At 35.1% G+C, this 17,812-nt stretch overlaps 3 protein-coding genes, 1 long non-coding RNA gene and 1 pseudogene across 5 annotated transcripts; 1 reads left to right on the forward strand and 4 right to left on the reverse strand.

Moving 5' to 3' along the window:
• On the forward strand, nucleotides 579–2,249 carry LOC104786438 (mitochondrial substrate carrier family protein U). 2 transcript variants are annotated; one of them, XM_010511859.2, is made up of 5 exons: nucleotides 579–933; nucleotides 1,198–1,313; nucleotides 1,396–1,427; nucleotides 1,646–1,894; nucleotides 1,978–2,249. In XM_010511859.2, exons 1-4 carry the CDS (start codon nucleotides 840–842, stop codon nucleotides 1,653–1,655), a joined length of 252 nt encoding a protein of 83 aa, XP_010510161.1. In that variant the 5' UTR covers nucleotides 579–839; the 3' UTR covers nucleotides 1,656–1,894; nucleotides 1,978–2,249. The 2 variants fall into 2 exon arrangements, with proteins under 2 accessions (XP_010510161.1, XP_019101392.1); XM_019245847.1 differs by lacking the exons at nucleotides 1,646–1,894; nucleotides 1,978–2,249 and having other exon boundaries at nucleotides 1,396–1,639.
• On the reverse strand, nucleotides 2,630–3,880 carry LOC104786439. Its single transcript, XR_767497.2, has 4 exons — nucleotides 3,594–3,880; nucleotides 3,241–3,311; nucleotides 3,045–3,141; nucleotides 2,630–2,775 (listed from the first exon to the last, which is right to left on the reverse strand). It is a non-coding gene; the product is annotated as an uncharacterized LOC104786439 (long non-coding RNA).
• Nucleotides 4,311–6,605, reverse strand: LOC104789101 (probable E3 ubiquitin-protein ligase ARI11). The gene is made up of 3 exons (XM_010514846.2): nucleotides 5,312–6,605; nucleotides 4,766–4,865; nucleotides 4,311–4,686 (listed from the first exon to the last, which is right to left on the reverse strand). Exons 1-3 carry the CDS (start codon nucleotides 6,506–6,508, stop codon nucleotides 4,370–4,372), a joined length of 1,614 nt encoding a protein of 537 aa, XP_010513148.1. The 5' UTR covers nucleotides 6,509–6,605; the 3' UTR covers nucleotides 4,311–4,369.
• Nucleotides 7,483–9,590, reverse strand: LOC104786440 (annotated as a pseudogene).
• On the reverse strand, nucleotides 13,240–16,014 carry LOC104786441 (UDP-glycosyltransferase 74D1-like). Its single transcript, XM_010511860.2, has 2 exons — nucleotides 15,305–16,014; nucleotides 13,240–14,146 (listed from the first exon to the last, which is right to left on the reverse strand). Exons 1-2 carry the CDS (start codon nucleotides 15,947–15,949, stop codon nucleotides 13,421–13,423), a joined length of 1,371 nt encoding a protein of 456 aa, XP_010510162.1. The 5' UTR covers nucleotides 15,950–16,014; the 3' UTR covers nucleotides 13,240–13,420.

The following is a 17,812-nucleotide window of genomic DNA, read 5'->3' on the forward strand; positions in this document are numbered from 1 at the left end:
GACTCTAACCTTCAACTCTCCTTAGACCTCCTCCATCTCTGGTTCGCTGGACTCTCTTAAACGGCGGCATGCAAGAGTCTCTCCTCAAGATGCGATCTCCAACCCTACCTCTTCACTTTCCACTGGCTTGTTTGGATGTATTCGAGTAATAATTGAAGGTGGTTTGGAGGATGGACGGTTATTTACTCAACCAAATTTCTGGTTCGATTCTAATTCTTGGTTCTATTCTATCTTTGGTTCAACTTCTAGTTCCTTAAATTAATGAGTTTCTTTAGGGACTTGTAATGGGCTAAGGCCCTGTAAACTTTTTATGTACCCTTTTGCATTTTAAATTGAAAGCCTTTTAACAAAAAAAAAAAGTAACTCTCTCTCTCTTCTACACCAACAGAATACTCCATAAGGGCATGATTATCAGGGGTTGTAAGGGGGGTTTTTAGATTTTTGGTAGGTTAAAAATAAATCAAAAATAGAGAAAATAGAGAAGAGACTCTCTTATTTAACATACTGAAATTATTTTTAAGAGACCCAACGTGTCCATTTATTGTTGGTCCAAGAGAAATATAGAGAAGGGAATAAAAAAAAAATTTCCCGACATTTCTTTCTTTCTTTTTCTCTTTCTCTCTTTCTCTCCTTCTCTCCTTCTCTCCTTCTCTCCCGATCAAAGTGTCGATCCGTCAAAGGAAGAGCTGGTTTAATCGGAGGGTATAGAATCTGTGGAGTTTTGGGTCGGAGGCGAGTTGAATCGGCAGAGATGTTATCGGAGGCGACGGTAGCGGTGGCGATTTGAATCGTCGTGGAGATTGACTCGTGGAAGGTTCGAGAAGCTTCAGTAAACGGAAATGGCGAAGAAGAGCTCCGATTCGAGCCATGAGCAACCTCCTTTGAGTTATCGTAAGAGCGTCAAAATCAAAGCCACGCCGGATCAATTTTTCGGTAAGCGACGTGTCTCTCTACTTCGCCTTCATCGTTCTTTTTCGTTTGTTGCTTCGAGTATCGTTGTAGATTTGATTGATGATCATGATTATGCTGAAACGATGAGTTTTTCTTTAGCGGAAACGTTGAAATTTCGTCTGGTGATTGTTGTGAGAAACATCTGGATCATGTTCAGTGGCATTGATTTTTCAATTTCGTCGAAAGCTAGTAGTTGCAAGTCTGGTCAATTAGTTTAATTTTCAACACATTGAATCGTTGATGTAGTTTGGAGAGAGTTCTTATGGGGAGGTTTAGCTGGAGCTTTTGGAGAAGGGATGATGCATCCTGTAGATACTCTCAAAACCCGACTTCAAAGTCAGATTATCATGAATGCAACTCAGGTATGATTAAACTGACATCACTTTCAGTGGCCTTTTTGGGAGTGTATCATCATCTCTAATCGTGTTTTGTTGTTGATTTCAGAGGCAACAACAACAAGTTATTTCAGCTTTCAAGTATGGCTGTATTATGTATTCCATTCTCTTTGTAAAATGTGAAATGTATTCATCTTAGCTCTTCTTGTGGCATGCCTATGTGTGATTCATTCTCCTACTTATCATCGTTTTAGGCAACACCCAGTTTATGCTGTACATGTTTGTGCTGCAAACTTGGAACAGAAAACTATCTATGGTCTGTATTCCTTTTAAATATATTGCTACTGACCTTATTTTAGGCTTTTATAGGGGCGATGATCTTACCACTTGCACACATTCACTGCTCGGCGCAGAACTGAACTTGTACAGTCTTCCTATCTTAAAATGTTGTGTAGTTGCAGGTGGGCATCCATTGTTCTTACAACCCTTTTGATTCGAGGATTGACAGTTCCTCTCATGATTCACAATGAAAAATGGAGGTTAAGGCAAATGATACTGAAACTTCTAGCAACGTGCTTGTGTAAAGACAGCTCAGATTCATGGCCGAAGTAACCAAATTCCCTCTTCTCTTCCATAGAAACATATTTAGAGCTTTCCCTTAATACCGTGGTTTACTCATATTTGTTTGTAGGCACTGAGAGCTGCGAGTATTTCTACTCAAAACGCAATGCCCACTTCAGGTTATCAGCAAGTGTTTCCCACTGGTAATCACCAGTCCTTAGCTGCTATGCTTCCGCAATACAAAACTCAAGCAACCGCTCTATATCTTTATTTTAGTTAAGCATGTGATGTTTGTTTTCCATTCTAACTCTTTTTTTTTTTATTCATTCTTTAACAGCTTAAAGAAAGCTAGATGATGAGTATAGAGCCCTTGTGTCTATTGTAATATGTATTAATGTTTTAATTAATTTTTGTATGTTTGAAAATTAATTAAAATGCAATATTATGTTTCTCTATTTATACCACTTTTATTCTATTTAAATGGTTGCAAGATGATTTGGTTGAGAATATTTGGGCAAAATTTGGAGCAAATCAGTATTAAAATTAATCATTCTCTCCATTTATAAATTGCAATTTTGTTGTAATATATATTAATGTTTTTATTATGTTTTGTATGTTTGAAAATTAATTAAAATACAATATTTTTTAATTTTATAAAATCTTAAATGTTTACACATTTATACCACTTCTATTCTATTTAAATTTTTTAAATTTTAAAAAACAATATTTTCAAAAATAAGAGACCCAAAATAAGAACCTACCAATAAAAGAGATAATTTTATCTAAGAGATCATAGGTTCTTATATTCCAAACAGTACACAATTAATTCATAAAAAAATTAAGAACTCCCCTTATATGAACCCCCCAATAAACTTGCTCAGCTCCACCGCTTACAGATCCTCTAATCACACATTCTCATCTATTGCTTCTGTCAAACCATAGAACATGTTACAGTGATTAGACACCTCTGCAGGAATGGAGACTGGGTCGAAATACAAGAATACTACACCTAACTTTATCACTAACATAAGCATGGTTCCAATACAATGGCGTTGCAGCATTACCTCCACCACAAGAAGACTAATAGTTCATCATATAAACAACATCTTTGGCATATTAGCATAGAAATCGTGAGTACTAGTACATCATATCTAAACAACATGTAAGAAATTAGTATAACAGAGGCAAACTACAAACCTGCTCTACGATAGAGTTGTCAGTTAAAGCTATCCTGTGGTGGTTTAGCTTTCCATAACCTCTCTTGTAGATCAATTCCTTTACACTCTTCCATAACCTAAAAGATTTTAAAAGCTTGGATCAGTTAAAAGTCCCTCACATAAGATCAATATCAGAACTTACAGTTTCTTAATCGGTGAATATAATAAACTCAAACCTTGGCTAGAGAGACCAATGCTTTCTCCTCGAGGTCTTTGGAGCAGCTTCTTGACGGACTGGATCTTCATACTGATCACAAACAAAATATAATTACAATCAATACATCAAACACATAAACTAAACACACAAAAAAAAAATGAAAAATACAAATCATAAATCAAAGAATCTTTTAAGTGTATCCAAAATGATTCGGTTCTTCTCTTCTTCTTACAAAGTCTTTTGTGTACAAAAGGGAAAGACAGAAACAGAGTCTTCAAGAAACAAGACGGAGAAAGCAAAGTTGGAAAGCTAACCTTGACGGAGAAAACAAGACAGGACAATCCCTATCACGATTGAATAATGAAAACTAACCTTGCCGATTCACCTCGCCGTCCCCGTAAGTCCATCAGATAAACCATCCATGCTCGTATCGCAATCGGAGATCGATTGTCGTCGGATCCGAAACGTCGGATCGAGATTAATAACGATTGGAACCAGAACCGAACAGAGATCGTTCTACGAGCAAACGTCTTTATGCCGGAAAAACGGTGAATCGATTAAAATCTAGGAAAACTGAAGAATCAGAAGAGATTCATCGGTTCGTCGAGGGAGCAAAGAGAGAGAGTCGGAAAAGAAAAGAAAATGAGATTCAAAAAAAAATTAGTCTTTTATATTTTAAAGACATCCAACCAGAAGCTGTCACGTACCGTTTCTTCCAGAGTTCTTCCGATGCTCGCTTGAGCAACGAGTCTAAGGGTCCCTCATTGTCTTCTAGCTTTCTTAAGAATTTAGATGACTTTAGTGTGATTGTTAGACTCGCAGATCACATATGGGTACCTTGGACTTATTTAAGTGTCTACAAAAATAGGTTTTCATGTACGTTTTTTTGCGTGCGAAACAAAAATTGTGGACGAATCACGAGCATGTGCTCATTAGGAGAGAGAATGTAATAAAAATTTGTAAAGTCAAATAGCAATGTGAAACTCCTTTTATAATTGAGAATAGTCAAAGATTTATAAAACAAATTATCCAATTAAACTGGTAAGAACTAACAAAGAGTTTATTAAATTGAGAGATCTCAGTAGCCACTTGGAGCTTCATATAATATCTTTTGATAGGCTTCCCTCAAACGACGTCACTATAGTCCTCTAGTCCTCTAAATGTTCGTCACCAGAGAATTGTGAGAATATCATTTGGTCATAAAGGTTCAAACCACCAGATTCTTCTATTGATTTACCACCAGATTCTTCTGTTTGTTTGGTCTTACTATATACCAAATCAGCAAGCCCATTCTCCAAAGCTTTCACCAGATTTTCGAAGTAGGTTTTAGTTACTGTAGTCAAACCAATTAATTTCACTTGGAACTCAGTAAATTTTTTCGGTGGGACTTCAGTTCTACCGATAAACTGTTTCAACTCCTCTTCTGCACAATGATGAAGTCTCTCCAAACCAGTTTCCGCCTCCCCTGAATAACAACACAAAACAAAAATTATACTAAAAAAAAATATGGAAAAATTAAGATTACTTCCATATCAAAAACTGACCTTGCAAATACTCGAAAAAAAGTCGTTTGTCGGGTTCATGATCAAGTAGGTAGTATCCATATGCATAGGTCCATTTCAAGACCCTCCTACATTCAACGATCTATAACAGCGAAATCAATTACATATCAATAACAATGTTGTAATCAAGAAAAGTCTTAACTTAGTGTCTCATTGGTAATTTTTATAATGGTGGAATGATTTCACTGTTGCAAAAATTTATTTCGTCATTAAGAAGTTATTTCAATTTAATAAACTTTTCTCATATTTTTCAAGGATGTAGTCTTCCTAGATTCTATTCCGCTAGCTGTTACCAATTACATTAATCCACATAGTACTTATTTTTATTTTTGTTTAATCAAACAAAATCTAACTTAAGAGTGTCATTGGTCTTCTAGGTGGGGTTTTCAATATAATATAAGGCTTTTATCGTTTATTCTACAATGTAAATAATTCAATTCTGTTCCACAGCTGTTATATTATTCCACATACTTTTCCAACGGTTTCGTAATGTTACTAAAATCAAAGAATCATTATATATATACTAACCTGAAGCCATGCCTCTACGGTGAATTGGAGCTGAGTTTCTGGTGTGCCCAATATTGCACTAAGCTCCTTAAGCTGCACCGATTGCCATTTCTCCAGATCACTTATAGCCTTCAGCCAAGACGATTGATTGAATTCCCATCTTTCGAAATAATGGTGGTATCTATCGATCGCTTCTTTAGCCCTTTTTCTCTTAGTTTCATCCTCATTGTCTCCTTTAAACTTATTGCAAGCCGCGTGACCGCTCCATGGTTTAAGGCAAATCCAACAAAACTGAAATCTACACGGAGCTGAGCATGACATATGGCTACATCCTTGGTTCTTCTCGATCGGACGCTTGCATTTAGGACAAGGCTTTGTCTTAGAAAGTATCCAGTTCGTGTTCTCGGACTCATCCTTGTTCTTTAGTAACCACTTTGACACGGTATCACAATCCACAGGACTATGAGCGTCTTCACAGCAATCCCAGCAAAACTTAAACGAACACAAACAAGAAACATCGTAATTACTAGTACTACTTCCACCAAAATCAACCGCGTATTCGCATCCCGGTGAAGGACACCATTTAAACTTCTTCCCTTCTTCGACATAAGACCTAAGAAAATACGTATAATACTTCTCCTTATGTTCTTTCTTAGCGATCTTATCGATCAGGTCTTGACCAACAGCAGCAGAACAAGAAGGCTCAGGACATACAACTCTCAAACATCCCGAACCGTCTTCGATTTTTGTAGTGATGTAACCAGTCCAGCAAGTAATGCAATAAGGATGAGCACAAGAAACCCTTTCGATTTCCCCTCCAGTGTATGACTCGAAGCAAATCCCACATTCAATTTCTTTTTCACCGTTAAGATCAACGACAGGCTCCTTCAGTATACCAACGGTTTCACGGGTTTTCTCTTCATCCGCAAACCATTCATCTTCGACTTTACTAACGCTCCATTGATAGTGAAGAAGCAGAGCGATCGCTTCGACTTGGCTTATAGAGAGAGCCGTGGAAACTCGTTCGATATCGTCTCTTTGATGCTTGCGGATGTCTTCTTCCTTGAGAACTACGTAACTTTTCTTAGATCGTTTCATGTGATCGTCCTGATCAGCTAATCCGTCGTAGTTTTCATCAGATTCTCTTTCTTCATCATCGCTGAGAAGATTCTCCTCTTCCGAGTCGATATACATTATCTCATCATCCGAATGATCCATGTTCGGCTGAAAGAAAAAACCCTAAAACGATGTTGAGGTTAATTAATGTATAGGGTATAGGGATTAACTCCTCGGATATATATTAGGGCTGCTTTCTAAAAACTTATCGCTGCTTCTCTTCTAGTTTCTCCGTGACGCCTTTTATAGGGTACTAGTAGGGTTTCAGCTAAAGAGGAGGGATATTATTTTATTTTATTCTGTTAAAGGATATTAGGGATATATACTATTATTAAGGAAAAGAAAACTATTTTGTTGTTATCTTTTGATTTATTAATTATTACTAGGTTTAGGCACAAAACATTAGGAAATAATAAATAAAAAATACTGCAAAATTAAATAGTCATAAATTAATAAATTGAAATAAAGAAAAAAGTCGAAAACTTCTTATATATGGGAACAGAGAAGAGAGTACTATCTCGTTATTAATCTTTTGATTTAGTTTGTGGTATTCAGCTCAAGATGTAAGCATTGATGCTCTTTCATTTCGTTTCCTATTAAGTCGTCACCAAGTTTGATGCTTTTATATGTCTTCTTTGGTGCTCCCCCTATTAAATTGCAATTTAGTCACGGGTAGTTTGCCTCCGTGCTTCCACGGGAATACATGTCTACGGTACCCATTGCAGTGACCTTTCCTTCATGGCCGTATCATGGACACTTCAAGTTCTTTCATTTTCAATTAGTTGAATTTTGTTTTGTAACTCGATCGAGGCTTCATGGCGATGTAATATGAGTGGTAAAAAAACTCTACTTCTTCACAAAACCTGAAGATCTCGTAAACTTTAGCCTCGAGATCAATTTGGTGTCCAAATTAAAATTTCTCAATCATTGAACAAACGTAATTTTATTTATTCAAAAAGAAGTTTAAATTTGATCCTTTGACCTGTAGAGATAGTTGTTTTCACCAAATTTGTACTAGGGGGGAGCAAGTAATCAAAAAAATTCTAGAGTCGAGTAGCAATGTGAAATTCCTTATAAATAAATAAACTAACCAAATTCCTAAGAATTAACAAAGGGATTATTATTAAACTGATGATGGGAGATCTAAGTAGCCACTTGTAGCTTCATATAATACCTTGTGTGTCTTCTGAAATAAGAATGCTTCCGTCAAACGATGTAGTCGTCACCATTCGTCATCTACCCATTCATCAGAGAATTGTGTTGAGAATATCATATGGTCGTAAAGCTTCATACCACTTTCTTCTGTTGATTTGGTCTCACCACTACATACGACATCAGAAAGACCATTCTCCAAAGCTTTCACCAGATTTTCGAAGAAAGTTTTAGTTGCTTTAGTCAAATCAGTTAATTTCATCTTGAAACTATAGAAAGCATTGGTTGGATCATCAGATTTATGTATGAACTCTTTCAACTCCGTCTCTGCACAACGATGAAGCCTCTCCAAACCTGATTCAGCATCCGCTGAAAACAACACAGCAAAATATTTTAGTTAGCTAGAATGGACAAATTAGCATCACACAGCTAAAAGTGTTTCCGTACCAATAACTTACCTTGCAAATACTCGAAAATTTTTTCTTGCCGATTTCATGATCAGGTAGGTAGTATCCATACGCATAGGTCCATTTTAAGACCCTCCTGCATTCGATGATCTGCAACAGTTTAATCAGTTACATGTCAGTAACGGTTCAGCAACAATGTTGTAATCTAACAAAATTAAACGCCATTATTAGAATCTCATTGGTAATTGACATTACGGTTGAATGATTTCATCAGTTCAAGATTAATGATAAAATTTAATCATGAAATCTTCAATAAGATGGTCTTTCAATTTAATAAAGCTTTCTTTGTTTTTCTATATACTATGTAGTCATTCACATATTTTTTCAGTGTTACGAACCAGAGAGTTATTTAAATACTTTTGACTAACCTGACGCCATGCCTCCACGGTGAATTCCAACTCAGTTTCTGGTTTGCCCAGTGTGCCACTAAGCCGCTTAAGCTGCACCGATTGCCATTTCTCCAGATCACTTATAGCCTTAAGCCTCGACGATTGATTGACTACCCATCTTTCATAATAATGCATGTACCTAGCCAATTCATCTTTAAGCAATTTTCTCTTATCTTCAGCCTCTTCAACAAACCTGTTGCAAGCCACGTGACTATTATATTCTTCAAGACAAATCCAACAAAACTCATACCCACACGGAGATGAACATATCATATGGTTGCATCCTTCGCCCTTCTCGATCGGACGTTTGCATTTAGGACAAGGCTTTGAATGCGCAAGCATCCAGTTCTTGTTCTCGCCCTCATCCTGGGTCTTGAATATCCATTTTGACACCGTTTCACAGTCCACAGGACTGTGAGCATCTTCCCTGCAGTTCCAGCAAAAGCTATGCGAACACGAACAAGTAATATCATAACAACTACTTCCACTTCCACTTCCACTCCCACCAACACCAAAATCAATCGCGCATTCGCATTCAGGCGATGGACACCATTTAATCCTCTCTACGACGTCTTCTTCCACATAAGACCTGAGTAAATATCTATAGTACTTCTCCTTATCTTTTTTCTTACCAAACTTATCGATCATATCTTGACCAACCGCACCTGAACAAGAAGGCTCAGGACATTTAATCCTTAAACATCCCGGACCGTCTCCTATCTTAGAAGTGACATAACCAGTCCAGCAAGTATTGCAATAAGGATGACCACAAGAAACCCTTGCGATTTTCCCTCGAGTGTATGACTCGAAGCAAATCCCACATTGGATTACTTTTTGACTATTAATATCAACGACAGGCTCCTTCAATATACCAACGGTCTCACGGATCCTCTCTTCCTCCGTAAACCATTGATCTTCGACTTTACTAACACGCCAATGATAGTGAAGAAGCAGAGCGATCGCTTCGGCTTGGCTTATAGAGAGACCCGTGGAAACTCGTTCGATATCGTCTCTTTGATGCTTGCGGATGTCTTCTTCCTTGAGAACTACGTAACCTTTCTGAAATCCTTTGATGTCTTCCTCACACAATCCATAATCGACTTCATTATCCTCAACCTCAACATCACTGTAAAGGTTCTCCTCTCCTGATTCGATACCATCATCTGAATAATCCATGGTGAGCTGAAAAAGAATAAATAAATATAAAACCCTAAAACGGCTTCGAGGATTATAGGAAGCAGAGACGAAACCAAAAATTAGGGCTGCGCACTAATAAACTCGCTTGTAGAAGCTCTCTTCTAATAATCTCAAAGGCCGCCTTAATATTATTAGGGGTTTGGGGATTTTTTTTTATAGATATTAGACCTTTTAATTAAACAAAGTAAGCTTTTAACGTCTGAGAAAAAAGGATAAGGAAAAAGTCAAAAGTCATAATTAATACTAGAAACCTATTAAAAAACATCACTTTAGCCCAATAAGTAGGAATTGATAGTTTCTCTGGATTTACATATACATAACTTTCGTTCTTATTCTATAAGTATAATCAGTAACTATTAATAAATACTCCCTCCGTATCAAAATATAGGATGTTTTAAGCAAAACACGCAGATTAAGAAATTTTTAATTTTAACAAGTTCAACCAATCAGAAACAATACTGCATAATATAAAATAATAAACTAATCTAAAAGTTACATTGAAATTTGAAAACATCCTATATTATGAAACAACAAACTTCTCCAAAACATCTTATATTTTGAAACGGAGGAAGTATAATTTAAAAAAAATTTAAGGATTTGATTTTTGATTTTAAAACCTGTACGTAGATTTGGTTTTCCATTTAAAAATAACTATTTTTATAGTTGTTGTCAACAACTATAAAATATTAACTCAAAACGAAGTTACTTTTAATAAACTAATTCATTTGTACTATACTTAATAATATCTATATTAACATTTTTTAAATACATTTAGTGTTCTATCCTTTAAGTTATATTTATTTATAAAGTTAATCTTTAAAAAATTGCACAAAAAAAGCAAAATCAATTAGATTCCTAAAACATTATTATATATTTAGAAATTTATTACACTTAATAACATATGCTAAAAATATCTATACAATATATTTTTCTCTTTAAGAACTCTAATATTGAATAATAACTATATTGTTCGATACGAACAATTAAAATCTTTAATGGTTATTAATATGCTGATAAAAATGTAAAATTAATTATTTTATGGATTAAATCTAATTAATTGGAGTATTTATATTATAATTTAATCCATGGTATATTGCATAATAACTTTTACGGATATAATTCTTTCAAGGATTAAATCTAATAAACATTAAACTTACGGGTTAAATTGAAAAATACTAAAATTTTTAAAATATAATAATATAAGATAATTCTTTCACGGTTAAATCTAAAAAGTACTAAAATTTATTTTTTTATGACCATAAGAAATTTGATACGAAAAAAATGTAACATTATTATAATTAAAACTAAATAATTGTCTCGCTGTGTCTGCGGTATACATCTGGTCAAATTTTAAAATTAACAAAAAAAACAATTTTAAAAAATTAAAATTTTTTATGATAAAAATATTTTCCCGTACTGCAGGTTAAAATCTAGTATTAGTCTACTAGATGAGTTAACTCCCGAAGCTCGACTTGTGCCACCATTGTAGAAGCTCTCTGTTTTGTTCTCCAACCACAAAATTCGAATTTCTTTTGCCACCATAGAAGAAGCTTGCAGCTCCGTTTCGATTATGCACCATAGCAGAAGCTCGCAGCTCTGTTTCGATTCTCCTAGCTCACAGAACTCATAAGTCGATTATTTTGTCTTTTGTTGTTGATGGTTTGATTTTTTGTTTCAATTTGTATTGCAGCAGAAGCAAACTCTTCATTTTTTTCACTTAGGTGTTTATGAAACGATGAGATATAACTCTTGTTCTTATGAAATTTGTTATCTCTGATTTTTTCCATTTGGATGTTTATGAAACGATGAGATTTAGCTTGTGTTCTTAAGAGATTTGCTATCTCTGATTTTTTTTTTCCATTTGGGTGTTTATAAAACCATGAGATTTAGCTTGTGTTCTTAAGAGATCTAGTTTGTGTTTGCTTTGTTACGGTTTTACAATATGTTATCATGTTAAACTCGGGCTTTACTATGGGCTTCCAACGGGGTTTGAACAAAATATTTTTACCAAGTCGTCGGGATCTAGTTTGTGTTTGCTTGGCTCTGATACCATGTTAAACTCGGGTTTTACTATGGGCTTCCAACTCAAAACCAATTGGCAATAAGTAGAGAGGCACTAACCCTTCATATATTACTCAAGTCCCTTCACATCTATCAGATGTGGGATCTTTTCTCCAAACGTACTCTCGAGATAATGGCTATTCTAGCCGTTAATCTCGACAGAATCTATCACGCCCCCTCGAGATAATGCTCTATTTTTTTTTCGGCTATCTTGATGGAATTGAACTTTCTTTTGGGCATCAATTAATGGAGTGATCGGGCCTCTATCCGGGACATATTAATTAATGTGCCAGCGTGTGTAGGCTCTGCTACCATGTAAAACTAGAGAATGCTAGATATTAAGAATGTTTGTGTTATTGATCTCAAACTCTTACATCAGGTATATATACAAGAGAGAGACAGAATATACTAAACTTGGAGAGCAAGATGTATAAATTCCTAAACTCTAGGTAGAGAATATTCACAATATATCATAATAGTAACTATATCTTCCAATACAATATTACAAACACAAGTTAAATCTCATCGTTTCATAAATACCACAAATTAGGGCTGGGCATTTGGGTTATCCGTTTGGGTTCGGGTATTACCCATTCGGGTTCGGGTTAATGGATAATGAAAAATAGAACCCATTCGGGTATTTTACTATGTTTGGGTTCGGTTCGGTTCGGTTCGGGTAGTACCGGGTTCGGGTCGGTTTGGGTTACAATTTTCAGAACCCAATTAGTACCCGAACTACCGGGTACCCGAAAAAACATAATTAAAATTAATTAAATTTAAATAAATTTAGTTAAAGTTTGACTTATGTGACAATATATTTTAGATATTTTGATTATTTTTGATATTTAGGTATAAAACTAAATGAAATATTCAAAATTATAATCATAACTTTAGGGTAATTGCATTATATTAATGATAAATATTATAAATATGTTTATATGTTCGGGTTTATTGAGTACCCAAACGGGTACCGGGTATTACCCGACCCTAACCCGAACCCACGAGTATTAGAAAATAGAACCCAATAAGATTTTATAGGCAAACCCGAACCCAACCCGAACCCGGTTTTTCGGGTCGGGTTCTGGGTTGGGTATTCGGGTACGGTTTTTATGCCCAGACTTACCATAAATGAAAAAATCAGAGATAGCAAATCTCTTGAGAACACAAGCTAAACTTTGTTGTTTTTTGTCTTTTAACTCTCCATGAGTTGATTCTTGTAAGAAAATATCACGTGACCATACACATTTCTTGCGTGCAGAGTTNAAAAAAAAAAAAAAAAAAAAAAAAAAAAAAGTTCCTACCCAGAAAAAAAATGACAAAAAAAAAAGAAGTTTGGACGTTAAATAAGATAACTTCAAAGCTTATGGCGTATGAAAGAAAGGAAAATACTTTTAAAACTTTTTAATGTCATTAGAATTGGTCTATCACAATTCGAAATGTGGCATTAGAGGACCTAAAAATAAACAAACCGGATAAGTAGCCTCACATGCATCAGTTGTACGAGAAGGTTTTCTGCAGATATATGTCAGTCTAACAGATAAACAATCGAGTAAAACACATGGAAAACGAGAGGTCCCAAATTTCTCAACTTCTAAACCATTTTTAAATCACATTGTTCGCACCATAAATATAACTTAACAAAACAAACAACATAACATTATTCCAAACTTCTTAGTTCTTTTATAAAAACTCCCAGGAAAGAAAAAAAACAAACACATTAATAAGCATTACAGACTAATACAATCAGTTTACCTCACAATTTTAGCAATAAACTCATCAATATTGTTATCAGAGTTTCCTCCTTCAGACAAAGCTTCTCTTGCAAACTCCATCAATTTCCGAGCATTCTTTCTAACCTCCTTCCCTTTCTCCGACATCTCTTCCATAACTTCTCCAACACATCTCACAATCTCTTCCTTTGTCACAAACCCATTTTGATCTGCCTTAACCCTAACCCCAACCTTCCACACATCTTCTATAAACTTAGCATTAGTTGGTTGATCGCTATAAGCCGGCATTCCAATCAAAGCCACTCCTAAGCTCAATGCCTCTAAAGTCGAATTCCATCCACAATGCGTCATGAAACAACCGATGGATTTATGCGCAAGAACTTGTAATTGAGGACTCCAATTCACTATCAACCCTTTCTCACCAATTTCCTCTACGTAGTTGCTCGGGAGCTTGTTTTTTTCTGTTTCTCTAACAACCCACAAGAAGTTACGGCCAGTTTGTTTTAGACCAGCTGCTACTTCTATCATTTGATCGTCTTTTAAGACGGCCAAGCTTCCAAAGGAGACGTAGATCACTGAACTGGGCTGTTTTGAGTCAAGCCAGTCAAGGCATTCGTTAACTTGGGCATTGAAGAGGTTGATTCCGTAGTCTTTGTCGCCTGCTAATCGTTTGTCTAAGTACATTGATGGAATCATCGGTCCTATGTTCTTGACCGGCCATTGGTTCGTCATCCATTGTAACACCTGAAGAAAAAGTTAGCACACCCTTTAATACATGCAATTAATAAAAGAAAAAAGATTGATAGGTTGATAGTCCATAAGAAAAAAAATTGCACTAGTTCAGTATATGACTCACTTCAACTTTTTGTTTTCTAGAAATTAACAAGGAAACCTATTTATATTGAAATTGATATATAACCAAAAAAGACATTATGTAAACCAGCCGTCCCGGCCTAACCTAAAAGTTTTCTGACTAACAATGACTTGTTTAAACCCAAACATGATCACGTTTTCTATTGTCATGTTTTTAGGCTTAGAAAAGAAATCAAGAACCTAGAAGATCGATAGGGACCAGTGGAAATAAAGAGACACCAGAAAGGAAAAATATGGATAACGTCTAGCTCTTGTTATATTTGTACTAGGAGACCCCCTATTGAGTCTATATTTTTATATGTTGGAGTTTAAAAATGGGAAGCTACAAATTAACTTTTTCAAATCTACGAGTAAAAAATTTCATGGACCAAATTCTCAATGATATAATAATAATATTAATAACTTGAACTAATCCACTAATTCTATTGTAGGACACACATCACACATGCTAAGCCAATATCTATGATTGCTAAATAATCAAAGGTAAATGGCGAGACACGTATGTGTATATTTGAGACGATAGCTAGTCGTTTTCTGGCTATATATTTGCCACGTGAAGACCCAATCCAATCAGATATCTAATCTGCACCTTGGGATGTTCGCCCCAATTGGATACCTTTCGGCCGAAGATGAATGAATAATGTTCTTTTTGTCGGTTTACATAATGATGTTTTTTTTTTTTGTATTTCGTTTTGCTACAATTATTTACCAACATTAAATCAATATTTTTACCACGAACCTGAAAAGCTACATCCATATAGCAGTAAGGAATTATCTCGCAAAATACCTAAATGCAATTGGAATTTGCCACTTAAATGTATTTTAATGCTTGGTTTTAGTTTCGATATGGGTCACATCATGTACTAATTGATTCAGCAAGAATAGGATAGTATCCACTATTTACCATTATCATTATATCATTTGGATTTCATTTTGCGTATAACTGATATGATATACTATCCACCATTATCATTATATCATTTGGATTTCATGCATACTAATAAGCACGAGAGAAGAGTTAAGAATTACCTCAACTTCAAGTTCGTCGAAAGAGTTAACCAAGAAGAAGTCAATGTCGTCAACATTGATGAACTGGCTACTAATGAGCTCAAACAACGGCCGGCAGATATTGTTATCGTACAGAAACACTGGCAAGTCATTACCCTTCAACGGAGGCATCGCAGGCAAAACTACTTCGTTTTGAAACTCCTTGAACTCCCCACGCAAGAAATGAACATAGATTGCGTTCACGGTGGAATTTTGAGTGAAAAACGACGCCGCAGCGACCCCGGGATGTTTCCGGCAAACGTCGAGAACATAAGGCAGACAAGAGTCGTAAACGACGGCGTTTGGTTTGGGGTCCATCGAGGAGATAAGTTCAGATAGGCTTCTAGAGACGTTTTCTTGGAACTTTGAGAAGTAGTCGGGAGATGTGTCGGTAGATGGGTGGCCTTCCTCGAAGCCATCGTCTATGGGGACGAAAGATAGCGGGAGAGCGGTGGCTCCGCCAGAGATAGCACGGCGGAGGATGGAGTTGTGGGTGGAGGAAGTGGTGAGGAATGTGACCGTAACGTTTTTGGAGATTAAACGTTTTGAGAATTGGAGAAGAGGGTTTATATGTCCTTGTATCGGGAATGAGAAGACTAACACATTTGCTTTAGCATTTTCTCCCATTTTCTCTCTCTCTCTCTCTCTCTCTCTCTCTCTCTCTCTCTCTCTCTCTTTTGTTAAATTTGTGATACAAAACTCTGGCATGGGGAGAGGGTAGTATTTATGGGATATATGCAACGGAGAAAAAAATGGTATTTAATTGGATATATATGCACCTTTTCATATTAAAGATTTGTTTCTATGAAATGTCTCTTTACCAAATAGGAAAGTTAACTATAATAATATTATTGCCTTCTGTGTACAATGGCATAGGGATAATAGATATAAATTCTTACAAATTATGTGCCTAGTTAGATTTCTTCTTGATAGAAGGGTTAAAAAAAAAAAAAAGTTTTCCAGCAGATGTTGACTAACGAAAAGATTTACCAGAATCTACATAAAACTAAAATAAACTAAAATTGGAATTATGCTATTAGTATGAGATTAAATTAATTATCTATATATTGCATGTATCTTCTATAGTTTCTCCCACCATATGGACTTTGCTTCTCGAATCGTTGGAAGAAAAGCTTTCCTTGTGTGTATATTTTATTTGTTCAATTTCTATTATTGGCTTCATTTTCTCTTGTTGATATAGTATGTGGTTATTTCCATTCTACTTTTATATTTTGGTTATTTTTGGCATTTATCGATATATTTTGTTTTATATAACTTTTAAACTACCATTTCGACTGACAAAAACAGTTTACCTATGCATTTTTTGAGTACAATGCATATACATTAGTCAAATAACATGTATTCGAATAAGATTTTTGACATCCTAATTTATAGGGTTGTTTTTGGGAAAATTTAAGGAATAGGTCATTGTGTAATACTTAAATAATATGTACCACTGGAAACATATTTAGAATTACACCGAGATGTTGCATGTTATGACCTACGAGAAACCTCTTACTTAGTTACTTTCAAATTAACATCAATGCCAGTTCAGAAATTTGGTTACTAGCTGAAATGAAACTTGTAAATTCTGTGCCACTAGCAAACATAGTACATACTCATAATACATTTTTTTTTTGTCAAAGCAAACTCACAATACATATACTACAAGAAAATAAGTTATTGAGACGTATTTTTGAGACAAAAAATTCTCATTACAAATTTGTGGCACTTTCAATACGATATTATGACTAAATTTATTTGTCACAAATTCATATAGTTTTTTTGTCACTATATTATGACGGAAAAAAATCAGCAACAAAAGTTTGTCACAATTAGTGACGAATATGTTACGATAATATTAATCGTCACTCTTATGACTACATTGTGACCAATATGTTGCTGCAAATTAGTTATGAACTTATAACAGATATGCAAGTCACAGTTTGTGATATTAAAATGAGTAAACATTAGTCATAAAATAGTATATATTATTATGTCATTTATACAAAGTCCATTAAGCCAAATCTCTAACCCTAATTTAACAAGACTTAATTAAGAGATGATTAGGGTTTTATTTTTTATAATTTCGTGCCTCCTAAACCTAGAGAGAGAGAGTAAACCTTTTGAGAGAAAGAGAACAAAGAGCTACATTTGAGATTAAGGACAAATCTTACATATCCTAGGAGATGGTGGAAAAGAAGGGTTAAACAGACTCTTTTATGGACGAATTTTGGTGAGAAATTTCCCAACCCATAGATGTAAGTTTTCCCCAAAGGATTTTGTAATCCTTTTTGTAGATTAAAAGTTATAAATGTTTTCTCAAACCTATTCTGTGCAGATCCGCGAATTAACATCAGTCATCTTGTGAAATCGTTTTCCACTGCTACAAATTGAACTAGAAGCTTATCTCCCGCCGTTGGAAAGATTTGAGTCTTACCTTTCCAGAGAGCCTAAGATCATTTCCATAGGAGTTATAATATGAAAGTT

The sequence above is a fragment of the Camelina sativa genome, chromosome 5 (genome assembly GCF_000633955.1).
Source record: "Camelina sativa cultivar DH55 chromosome 5, Cs, whole genome shotgun sequence".
Lineage (NCBI taxonomy): Eukaryota > Viridiplantae > Streptophyta > Magnoliopsida > Brassicales > Brassicaceae > Camelina > Camelina sativa.